This window comes from Portunus trituberculatus, chromosome 40, assembly GCF_017591435.1.
Source record: "Portunus trituberculatus isolate SZX2019 chromosome 40, ASM1759143v1, whole genome shotgun sequence".
Lineage (NCBI taxonomy): Eukaryota > Metazoa > Arthropoda > Malacostraca > Decapoda > Portunidae > Portunus > Portunus trituberculatus.
This window is the reverse complement of record NC_059294.1, coordinates 13,342,604-13,355,736: the sequence shown is the minus strand read 5'-3', so window position 1 is coordinate 13,355,736 and position 13,133 is coordinate 13,342,604. Positions and strand designations below refer to the sequence as shown.

General features: G+C 36.5%; 1 protein-coding gene across 7 annotated transcripts in view; it reads right to left on the bottom strand.

The window, feature by feature from the left end:
• Positions 1-2,505: 2,505 nt before the first annotated feature.
• LOC123516141 (major facilitator superfamily domain-containing protein 1-like) overlaps positions 2,506-13,133 on the bottom strand; it is a 25,693-nt gene continuing 15,065 nt past the window's right edge. For 3 of the 7 annotated variants that reach the window (XM_045275271.1, XM_045275272.1, XM_045275266.1), the window contains 2 exons: positions 7,710-7,866; positions 5,358-5,818 (listed from right to left, as the gene is read on the bottom strand). In XM_045275271.1, the coding sequence (XP_045131206.1) occupies positions 7,721-7,866 (146 nt within the window). In that variant the 3' untranslated portion in view covers positions 5,358-5,818; positions 7,710-7,720. Of the gene's footprint in view, positions 2,677-5,357; positions 5,819-6,632; positions 6,736-7,709; positions 7,867-7,910; positions 9,065-13,133 lie in introns of those variants that run through there. The other 4 variants (XM_045275269.1, XR_006678103.1, XM_045275268.1 and 1 more) reach the window with 4 other exon arrangements.

Sequence of the window (13,133 nt, the reverse complement as noted above, 5' to 3'; positions counted from 1 at the left end):
AGTTGTTGTTGTAATCATACTAATAGCAGTATAAATTTATTCTATTTTCTATAAGCTATAGGAACATAATACTCTTTCTCTCTCTCTCTCTCTCTCTCACACAAACACACACACAAGGACATGGGCCACATGATGTGAAATTAAAGAAGAGATGTCAAGAATATAGCTTCCTAAATAGAAGCTCAGAGATATGGAACAATCTAGGTAAAACATTAGTTTCAGCAAAGAATATTTATTAATTCAAAACTAAGCTAGATGCTTATAAATATGGAGACACTACACCACAAGCAAAGTTCTTTTCCTGTAAAACACAACTATATAGGTAAATATATACACACAATGAAATGAAAATTTTATTGTTCATTATGGACTTACCTAATAAAATATTAGTGGTTTACATTCCTATAATCACAAGATTCCCAAACTATTCCTTATTTATTACTCAAAAATATTTATAACATTTTCTTGTAACTGCTAGAAAGTTTATAAGAATATAAAAATTATCACAGCTATATTAATGTTCATTTATCTGTTTAGAAAATGTCTAGAAAGACACTGGGATTCATACTTTAAAATTTTCTCCAGTTTACACAAAATCTACATCATGCATGTCTCAATAAAATAATTGTTAAAAGGCTGTTGTGAGATTACTGATTAAGATATATAAAATCTGTAGACTGTATAAGTATGTATATGAATAAATTAAATTAATTCATAAAATATGGAAACCTTCATGGCACGTCCACTTTTTTTTTTTTTTTTTTTTTTATTTATACCATGTGGACTTTTCACGGGAACTTATGGGCTAAAGGGGGTACTTTATGTGGTACCTCCTATCTCAAAGCCCACCTGCTAGGAAACCGTTGCCCCGAGTGAGGAAGCCCAACCTATACTCGGACCGTGGACAGGATTCGAACCCGTGCGCTTGGAGACCCCTCGAACCCCAAAGCACGCATGGTTCCACTGTACCACGGCGGCCCCCCATTAACATTGATATTTGGGCCAAGTGATGACCTTAAAGCTTCCATGCCTTTCCTGGATGCATGCATAGCAGGCTGCCTCTTGTAGACCTACTCCCAATTGGCCTCCAAGCAGTAAAGCATACTATATGTGTAGTACATTTCATCAATGTCCACAAGAGGGAAAAGTTCTTGACTCAAAATGTATGAAATTATGTACTATGTCATGAAATTATTTGACAGCTCTTCTTGTCCTCAGGTATCAGTGCCAAGTACTAGTAAGATTTGGAAATGTAAATGTAGAAATGCAAGAAGGAAGATATTATAAATGTAGTCTGACAAGGCTGCAATGGTTTCTTTGTAAATAAGAACTAATAATTATAATACTAGTAGTAGTTGTAGTAATAATAATAATAACAATAATAATAATATCAATAATAATAATAATAATAATAATAATAATAATAATATATACTATATAGGCTATATAATATATATTTTTTCTACTATATCCAAAATCTGCTTCTTACATTTTGTCATCCAAGAGTCACCTCACATTGCAAATTTTATATTGTATATACACACAGTGTGTTAATGGGATGTACAAAATACAATAGTGAGATTATAGAAATTAGAAATGGAATACTGATATGTACCAAAGCAATAGGAACTTGAATGTACTATCAATATAAAACCTAATATGTTTTACATACATGATATAAACAGGAAGAGTAATATTGAGTGTTATGTACTGCTCACTAGCATACAGCTTTGGTTTCTATATCTTAAGATATATGCATTTATTCTTGAGAAACTAAATATATACAAATAGATGAAGTTCAATTTGTCAATTAGTGGAGAAGAAAACTTAAGACAAGTGTTGCGTTACAGTATGGAGAGGGAAAAAAGGTTATTTCATACTTAGAATAATAGTATTTTGATGGTTCATAATATCCCAATAAGAAAATTCCTCTTAAAGTATGGAGAGGGAAAAAAGGTTATTTCATACTTAGAATAATAGTATTTTGATGACTCATAATATCCCAAATAAGAAAATTCCTCTTAATATACTATCTAGAAAAATAATATATCTATAAGTCTTTACTCTTTTCTTTTTGTAGGTGAATCCAAAGAAAGCAAATGAGCAATATACCAGTAACAGATACTCTTACATATTACTGAATTTAACATCTGCAATCTACCTATAGTTCTCACCATAATAAACATTTATGGTTTGACAATGAACCTTACATTATTTTTTTTTTAAATGCTCTTCCCCAAAGTATTCAAATTCATGTCAACTCCTTCATATCTTACAACTTAGTGATTAAATAGTACTCACAACTTTTAATAATTTATTATATATATATATATATATATATATATATATATATATATATATATATATATATATATATATATATATATATATATATATACACACACACACACACACACACACACACACACACACACACACACACACACACACACACACATAAATATCTCCACCCTGGCCGGGTGGAGATATTTGGGTGTGTCTCCTTTCACGTGTAGCCCCTGTTCACCTAGCAGTGAGTAAGTACGGGATTTAAATCGAGGAGTTGTGACCTTGTTGTCCTGGTGTGTGGTGTGTGCCTTGGGACATATCCCAAGATCGGAAATAATGAGTTCTGAGCTTGTTCTGTAGGGTAACGTCTGGCTGTCTCGGCAGAGACTGCAGCAGATCAAACAGTGAATTACACACACACTGCAGAAAGCCTAAATAAGATCTGGGAATGGAGTAAAAAGTGGGAGATGGAATTCAATGTGGACAAAAGCCATGTTATGGTAATGGGAAAGAGTGAAAGACGACCAGTGGGAATCTACAAGATGGGAGATGGAGTAGAACTGGAGAAAGTAAAAAAGGAAAAGGATTTGGGGATGACGATGGAAAAAAAACAATCAACCGGTAAGCCATATAGATAAAATCTTCAGAGAGACATATAATTTGCTAAGTAATATTGAATTAGCATTTCACTACATGGACAAAGAAATGATGAAGAAATTGATAAGTACTATAATAAGACCCAGATTGGAATATGCAGGGGTAGTGTGGACCCCCCATAAAAAGAAACACATAAAGAAGCTGGAGAGACAACAAAAAATGGCTACAAGAATGGTTCCAGAATTTGAAGGGATGACATATGAGGAGAGACTAAAGGCTATGGATCTATCAAATCCAGAACAGAGAAAGGAGAAAGGGGATCTGATACAAAATTTTAAATTGATCAACGGAATGGACCAAGTGGATAATGAGAAACTGCTCCTGAGAGAAGAATATGACAGTCGAAGCACAAGATCGTATAGTAAAAAGCTGAGGAAAAAAAGATGTCTAAGAGGTATAAAAAAAATACAGTTTCCCGCAAAGATGTGTTGAGATGTGGAACAGTCTGAGAGAAGAAGTGGTGACAGCAACAAGTGTGCATAGTTTTAAAGAAAAATTGGATAAGTGTAGATATGGAGACGGGGCCACACGAGCGTAAAAGCCCAGGCCCTGTAAAACTACAACTACTACAACTAGGTAAATACACACACACACACACACACACACACACACACACACACACACACACACACACACACACACACACAATAAGAATCAAACTTAAGTCACAAAAGGATGTAGATGAATTGGTGGAGAAGTCATGGATATATATATATACTGACCCAGTAGTATTGTACATGATTTGAGCTAAGCTCATGCTGAGAGAGGGAGAAGACCTGATGATGGTTGGAGAAGGGAAATATAATGTTTGGAAAAGAAATAGAGTAGGTAAGTCCAGTTACAGGAACATCACATCAGAGACAACATTACCTTTTTATGCAAGTGTCTCTAACTCATCATCAAACCTAAATACTTCATATATAAAACTAACCTCCATGTTGTGTAATAGTTTGAAAAGGATTAGTCTTCTATCCAATAAAGCTAAGATAAATTAAAACTAAAATCTATTTTCATCTTTATTTATATATTTATCTTTTTTAGTGTGTGTGTTTATTTTATTTTAAACTAGACAAACACACACTATACTTTGACAGAGAGAGAGAGAGAGAGAGAGAGAGAGAGAGAGAGAGAGAGAGAGAGAGAGAGAGAGAGAGAGAGAGAGAGAGAGAGAGAGAGAGAGAGAGAGAGAGAGAGAGAGAGAGAGAGAGAGAGCTCAGGGTTAATGATATTTTGATAAATAGTATGGCATTCACACGACACCGCATCCTCTTTCTTAAAGAGGACACTATAGTAATTGCAGGCTTATCTAGACTATACATCCTTGACAATTTGATCAATGCAAAACCATTAGGCAATCAGATAACAGATAAGATTATAGTATTAAGCTGTCAAGCACTATGTGTTTCACTGTTTCACTGTTTGATCTGCTGCAGTCTCTGACGAGACAGCCAGACGTTACCCTACGGAACGAGCTCAGAGCCCATTATTTCCGATCTTCGGATAGGCCTGAGACCAGGCACACACCACACACCAGGACAACAAGGTCACAACTCCTCGATTTACATCCCGTACCTACTCACTGCTAGGTGAACAGGGGCTACACGTGAAAGGAGACACACCCAAATATCTCCACCCGGCCAGGGAATCGAAACCCGGTCCTCTGGCTTGTGAAGCCAGCGCTCTAACCACTGAGCTACAGAATGTGTGTGTGTGTGTGTGTGTGTGTGTGTGTGTGTGTGTGTGTGTAATTCACCTCGGTCGCCTGCTGGTCACCCCAGCCAGTCTTCCCCATTATGGAGCGAGCTCAGAGCTCATAGACCGATCTTCGGGTAGGACTGAGACCACAACACACTCCACACACCGGGAAAGCGAGATCACAACCCCTCGAGTTACATCCCGTACCTATTTATTGCTAGGTGAACAGGGGCCTCACATTAAGAGGCTTGCCCATTTGCCTCGCCGCTTCCTGGGACTCGAACCCGGCCCTCTTGATTGTGAGTCGAGCATGCTAACCACTACACTATGCAGTGTGTGTGTGTGTGTGTGTGTGTGTGTGTGTGTGTGTGTGTGTGTGTGTGTGTGTGTGTGTGTGTGTGTGTGTGTGTGTGTGTGTGTGTGTGACCCAGTATTTACTGTTTGCTTTTGAAGGAGGATGGGATGTGTGGTGTGTTAAGTCTTAGTCATGCCATATAACAAGATATCATAAGCTCTAAGCTCTCTTTGGGAGCCCTTGCTAACCTTTTCCACGTGTGTGTGTGTGTGTGTGTTATTCATCTATGGTTGTCTGCTGGTCATCCAGCCAGCCATTCCCCTACAGAATGTGTGTGTGTGTGTGTGTGTGTGTGTGTGTGTGTGTGTGTGTGTGTGTGTGTGTGTGTGTGTGTGTGTGTGTGTGTGTGTGTGTGTGTGTGTTATCTTGTCTAAGTGAAAAAAAAAAAAAAAAAAAAAAAAAAAAATACAGAGGGTTCCCAGCTTCCCCTATGAATCCCTTTCAGTAATCTTCTGTGTGCTAAGAATATGATAGCAACATTCTTCCAGCATAGCTGTGGTGATAGCAAGTTATAATTATATGAGTACTAATAATTACGTGAGTGTAGTTGTATGTATGTGTACAAGGTATGTAGAAAGAGGGCCGTTTTACTCTGCATGGACATTGGTCTAGTGAATGAATGAAGAAATAAATGATCTAAAGGCAACTATAGCATGAGTAAGGAATATTCATATCTGAAAGTAACTTTGATAAAAGAAGCAACATGAGCCAACCTGAAATCATGTTTACTACAATTATGTAAATATGCAGATCCTGACTCATGTGACTCACCAATAAAATCACAACCAGACTTCATGCAGGACCTATGAATTGAGCAAGCATCTGAAAAAAAACAAGAGATAAATTACTGTCATATCCAAAAATAAATCACTATTCTATCAGAATTAAAGCTAATCAAGCAATAAAGCTATGATACCAGTGAAATGCATGGCATACACAACTTTCTAGATTGTAATAATATTCATTATACAGTATATGATTTTCATTCTGTGCAGGTATAGTTTTTTTTATATAAATACACATGTTGTATCTTAAGAAATTACATTAAAAAGACATATTTTGAAGAAGCAATTTTGTTTTATGGTAACTTATAATCTAAAGCTTAATTATCAAATACATTATATGTACACATAGCACCTTAAAACCAAGCAAGAGAGCACAGACAATGTTTTTTCACAGGGAAACATCACTAAAACAAATCTAACACAATAAAAATACTGAAATTAAAGGAAAAAGTCAGCTTTGTTACCATTTCCCAACAGATACTAATAAATAAAAGCTTGTTATCTGAAATATAACAGATTAAAAATAGATTTTCTTTTTCTTAATGTGTACAATACCTACACGTTCTAAGTAAGTCATCTGATTTTATTTTGTAATGGCAAAATTACAATGATTCTATAACAAAAATTCTGAACATCTCAACTCCTATTACTCCTTTTCTTCATCATGAGTGACCTCCATGTATTTACCTAACTGTAATTTATTGCTGACATTCCATCTCTGCATAAGAGAGAGAGAGAGAGAGAGAGAGAGAGAGAGAGAGAGAGAGAGAGAGAGAGAGAGAGAGAGAGAGAGAGAGAGAGAGAGAGAGAGAGAGAGAGATTCTAAACATACATTTACATATTAAACTTACTGTTTGTCTTCTTCCAGATTGTTTCTTTTGGTGACTGATAAATTAAGTTTTCCATTCCCAGCTGAGTCTGATAGCCACACTATCACAGTAGACAACAAGGCAACTAGGATGAAATTAAGAAAAATAGAAAGTTTAACAAACATCCAAAGGATTTACACCATGCAAGTATATTTTTCTTAGGTTTAACATTCAGATAAAATAACCCACAAGGTATCATTGCATGTAAAATATACTTCTGCATGGGGCAAATCCTTGGAACAATGACAAATTACTGCTCCAGAATAGCATCCCATATGTAACAGTAACACTGAAATTGCTACTACTTCTCTTTTTAACCAAAGCATTACTATATAGAGCCTCATTGAAGAAAATCTTTATAGAAAATAACTTTGTTAATAATTTCTTCAATGAAGCATATCCATAAACAAAAACAATCTGAAAGCATATTAGCCAAAGATCTCTTCTCACTATCCCTGACTTCAAGCTTGAAACATACTCCCAAGTTCATACTTAATCACTGGCATTCATATACATACATGTATATGAGCCAAGAAAACCTCTTTAAAAATTTAATATTAGACATCAAAGAGTAAATATCTGAATTATGAGGTCAAAGACACTAGTCTACCAGTTATTTACATCTGGTGACTGTTCTTGAGAATCTTCCCCATGGGAAAAGACTGTGATTTTATTCTGTAAAGCACGAGCCAACCAGTGCAACCATCATCAGAGCAACAACTCAACTCTTTGTCAGTTTTGATATTAGAAATATGTTTTTAATAAGCCCACATTCCTTTAGTACAAAACAGATATAGAATATAAGCCAAATATTGATCCCGCAACCCATCAGCCTTGATAGCAATACCACCAGCAAATCTCACCAAAATAATACAATAACCCAACATGGCATTTTATAACATATATATATATATATATATATATATATATATATATATATATATATATATATATATATATATATATATATATATATATCACAAAAACCCACCACAAAGAAAAATTGCACCACAACATACAACTACTACCACAGAAGACTTAGTAAATATTTGTGAATACCAAAATTTCTTTCAAAGTTTGTCGTCAAAGGCTTCATTTAGTTTTGCATCTGCTGGTGGATGTGGGAAGTCTCTCTTTCTAGTGGCTGCTGACATGAGAAGATAACCATCGCCACCACTGTCCACTAGAGCTATGGCAATGGTTGCAACAAGTGCAACTACAAACACATTAAATTAAATGAAGTTTATGAAAATATCTAAAAGTGATATTTCACTTTGACATAATGTACAGACAGTGGAACCTCACTTTATATGTGAATTAGATACTACAATAAGTAATCTATAGAATGTATTGAGGATTGGGCAATTTTTTTCTTACTTTAAGAGTGGAAGTTCACATTATAAGTGAGGTACAAACAGAGACCGCTAGGCTTGCACACACTCTCCCGACGAGCGTAGCCATCTCTCACACAGGTCATGTAGATAATCTTATGGCAGAAGCATCCATATTGTGTTTTCCTAGTGTTTTTCTATTAGTTTGGTATGTTTTTCCTATTATTTCCTAGTAATTATTGTAATTGTGCTACCATGGGTCCTAAGATTCTCCTTTCAAACAATAACAATCCTCTTCATCCTCCACCGCTCCACTGTCTTCCCCATGCACAAATCATCCCATCTTTAAAGTACCGTATTTGACAGCATATAGGACACACTGGCATATAAGATGCACCCCCATTTTAGCAGGTCAGATTCAGGAAAAAAAGTTTTTTAGTGTATTTAAGCATATATTCTTGATAGCAGTCTCACAGCACATTACAGGCATGCAAAGCATTACTGTGACCATTTTAGATCCTTTGACAGTCACAGTTCTGTTGGATGGTACATCAAAAGTGAATGGAACTTCGCCCATGTTCCCTATTTGACCCAGTTCAAAAGAAGTTTTCTTTCGTGCATTTATAATAAATCTATGAAATTCTAATATTTTACATTCATAATCAGCAGGCATTTTCTGTGCAATGGAGGTTTTAGTACGCAATGATAAACCCTGCCGTTTCATAAACCTATAACACCAACCTTCTGTTCCTGCAAAATTTTGTATCCCTCGTTGTTCTGCTACTTTCCTGGCCTTTTGAATTATCATTTTAGTAGAAACACTTCTCCCTGAACTTCTCTCATTTATCACCCACGTCTTTATGTCAACCTCTAGTTCCGGCCAATGTGGGGCTGGACAACGAAGGTTATGGTTACCTTTCTTTGCACTCTTCAGTTGTTGTTCTTGCTGTCACCAGACACGTATAATTTTTTCCGTAGGTGGTGGCCCAAAAGCCCTTGCTGCTGCTCTATTCCCATTCTCCTTGGCATATTCTACAACTCTTAATTTGTAAGAAATTGTGTAGCTCAGTCTTTTCCCAGCTACTGCCATGATGATGGGGAGAGTGTTCCAATGTTACCAAAAAATCAAAACAATTCACACCTTTACCAGCAGTGATACCAAATCCCCAATGGTCACGAACAGTATATATGGTAAATGGAATAAGCATTGAAAAGATTGGTAATAGATGTAATAGAATAGACATAAAATAGATGAATAAAAAGCAAGAAGAAGGAACAAAAATCTGGATGGAATAGACATTAATTAGATGGATTATATTCTGTAGTTTTGTTTCTTGTTAACAGATGGCATGTAGTGTGGGATTCTTCCGATCAGCTGATGCTTATAAACAAGACTCATGGCCTCATTGATTACGATAGATTGCTTTCATTTTTGTGATAATTTGTTTTTAAAGACTCAGTCATAATACGATAATTTGTTTTTAAAGTAACGGCAATAATACTGTTAATAATAATAATAATAAACGCAATAAAATAATGATGCGTGGAGTTTAGGTTAGGTAGAAGCACTGATCGTAAGCTGGGTTAGTGTGTCTCGGAAGCCCATGGGAGGTCTCAACTTCGCATATAAGACGCAGGGTGATTTTATGAGCCAAAATTTTGGAAAAAAAGTGTCTTATATGCCGTTAAATACGGTAATTGAAATAATAAAACCAGTTTATATTATATATTTCTTTTGCAGTCTCTTTGACTACATTGTGTTTTTATTAATAGTCATTAGTCTTGTAAGTACACAATTTTTTGTTTAAAAAAAATTGGAAGAGAAAAGGGTGGTTTTGGAGATTTGGAACAGATCAAATATATCTAATTTAATTTCAATGGGAAAACTGATTAGTAAAATGAACAAATCATAAAACGGGTTTGATCCTGGAACAAATGAGACTCAAAATGTGAGGTTCCACTGTATGTATGTACATATAATATATACCCTTGACATTAACCAATTCAGTAATTTATGACTGTTGTCACAAGGAAAATGTATGTTCATTAAATTCTCTTAGGTTGCCACAAATTCAAATCTTGCACAAAGCATAGGCTCACCACACATACACACACACACACACACACACACACACACACACACACACACACACACCGGTAGCTCAGTGGTTAGAGCACTGGCTTCACAAGCCAAAGGACCGGGGTTCGATTCCCTGGCCAGGTGGAGATATTTGGGTGTGTCTCCTTTCACGTGTAGCCCCTGTTCACCAAGCAGTGAGTAGGTACGGGATGTAAATCGAGGAGTTGTGACCTTGTTGTCCCGGTGTGTGGTGTGTGCCTGGTCTCAGGCCTATCCGAAGATCGGAAATAATGAGCTCTGAGCTCGTTCCGTAGGGTAACGTCTGGCTGTCTCGTCAGAGACTGCAGCAGATCAAACAGTGAAACACACACACACACACACACACACACACACACACACACTCTCTCTCGCTGTCGCCGAGAAAGGACGGCTCGTCTCCGGCTGCGGACGGGAAGAAGTGAAAATACCTATGGTGTTACAGGGCCCGGGTACCTCTGAGTTAGTGTCCTGTTGATGTCCTACTGTCGCATAGTGTTGAAAGTGAGGGATATGGAGAGTGGTCCCTGAGAGGAGAGTGTGGGTGATTATTAAGAAATAACGAACCATACATAATGTGTGTAGTGGAAAGAAAGCTAAGGCCCGAAATAAAGCTAGACTGGTTTGTTGTAAAACACTACAAAGTATGGAGAAATGATAGAAAAAAATAAAGGATGTGGTGGTATAATGGTTCTTACTAAGGAAGATCTGATAATGAAGGAGGTGAACTATAAGTAAGAGAAATGAGGAAGTGATAAGTATGCTTATAACAGATGGCAAGAGGGACATTAATATTATAACAGTATACATACCACCCAGAACCAATGCTTGGGAATATGAACAGTACCAAATGGTGATGAGAAATACTCTAGACAGAATGAAGCAAGAACTCATCAGAAAGGATAGAGTGATGATAGTCAGAGACTTTAATTGTAAAGAAATAGTGTGGGAAGACTACGAAGTGGTGAACGGTGGTGAGTGGGCAGAGGAATTGTTAAAGGTAGCAACAAATAACTTGATGACACAGTGGGTGAGATCACCAACAAGGTGCAGGGGACAAGATGTTGCAGCAAGGTTGGATTTGGTATTTACCAGGGGCATCTCTCTAAAAGAGGAAATTGAACATAAATGTCCCTTGTGAGAAGCGATCATGATGTCCTCCTAAGCTTTGAGCTGGATACGGAATTAAGCACGAATAAGATTGTGGAACGAGGGAGGAAAAATTAAATTATATTAGGGCAAATTATAACCATATAAGGGAGTTCTTTAATGAAATTGACTGGTCCGTGGTATACCAGGAAAGGGATATGCAATTGAAATACGATAAATTTATGGATTTGTATAACTCTGCTGTGAAAAAGTTTGTGCCATATTACAGAAAGAGGACTTTAAATAATAAACAGTGGTTTAATAGAAATTGTGAAGAAGCAAAAAAGAACAAAGAAAAGGCATGGAAGAAACTTAAGAAAAACAGTGATGTATTATCAAGAGAAGTTTACAAAACAGCAAGGAATAGATATGTTGAAGTAAGGAGAACAGCACAGAAGGAATATGAACAGAGGGTGGTGGAAAACTGTGATAGTGACCCAAAATGTTTTACAAATTCATAAATGGAAAACTAAATATAAGGGAGGCAATAGAAAAGGTAAAAATGGGAAGAAGTATATGAGGATGCTGGAGATATAGCTGAAATTTTGAACGACAACTTTTGCAAAGTGTTTACAAAGGAGGAGCATTTTATGGGAGGAAGGCCTACGGAAATAAAGCAAATGCAGGACATCATGGTTACTAAGGAAGATGTAAGGAAAATTATAAGCAATCTGGATATTAATAAATCAATGGGGCCTGATGGCATATCTGGGAGGTTGCTAAATGAATGTAAGGATCAATTGTTGAACCCCGTATTTGATATTGTGGAAACCTCCATACGAACAGGATTAGTCCCGAAAGAGTGGAAAAGAGCTGACATTGTGCCTATATATAAGAATGGTAGTAGAATGGAATGCTAAATTATAGACCAGTATCGTTGACTAGTATATTGTGCAAGGTATGTGAAGAAGTAATTAAAGCTAAGTGGAGTGAGTATCTAGAAAGTGAAAACATTCTGAGTGAAAGGCAGTTTGGTTTCAGAAAAGGAAGATCGTGTATCCAATTTATTATGTTTTTATTCAAGAGTGACTGACATACTACAACATAGAGAGGGATGGGTGGATGCTATCTACCTGGACTTGAGAAAGGCCTTTGATAAAGTACCACACAATAGACTGATGTGGAAACTAAAGAAGATTGGAGGAGTAAATGATAAACTAGCAAAATGGATGGAAAATTACTTAGTGGGAAGAGAAATGAGAACAGTGGTGAGAGGAAGGAAGTCCGAGTGGAAGAAGGTAACCAGTGGAGTTCCACAAGGGTCAGTGCTTGGTCCCATCATGTTTTTGATTTATGTTAATGATATGCCAGTAGGAATTGACAGTTACATGAACATGTTTTGGATGATACTAAAATTATGAGGAGAGTAAAGAATGTGGAAGATTGTAACAAGTTACAGGAAGATCTTGATAAAATATATGAGTGGAGTAAGGAGTGGCAGATGGAATTTAATATAGACAAGACCCATGTTATGAAAATGGGAAGAAGTAGATACAGACCAAACTGGGATTACAGGCTGGGTGATGAGAAAATTAAAGAGACCAATGAGGAAAAAGACTTAGGAGTAATCGTGCAAAACACTTTGTCACCGGAGAAACACATTAACAAGATTTTTTTGAAAACATATAACATGCTTCAAAATATTGGCCTTGTGTTCCACTACCTAGATGAAGGAATGATGAAGAAGATATTATGTACCTTAATAAGACCCCAGTTAGAATATGCAGCTTGTGTCTGATCACCGCATATGAAGAAAAATGTGAAGGTAGAAATTGTACAGAGGCTGGCAACAAGGATGGTACCAGGACTCAGGGAGTTAGACTATGAGGAAAGACTGAGGAAGCTGGGGCTGACCACATTAGAAGAGAGGAGAACAAGAGGAGACAT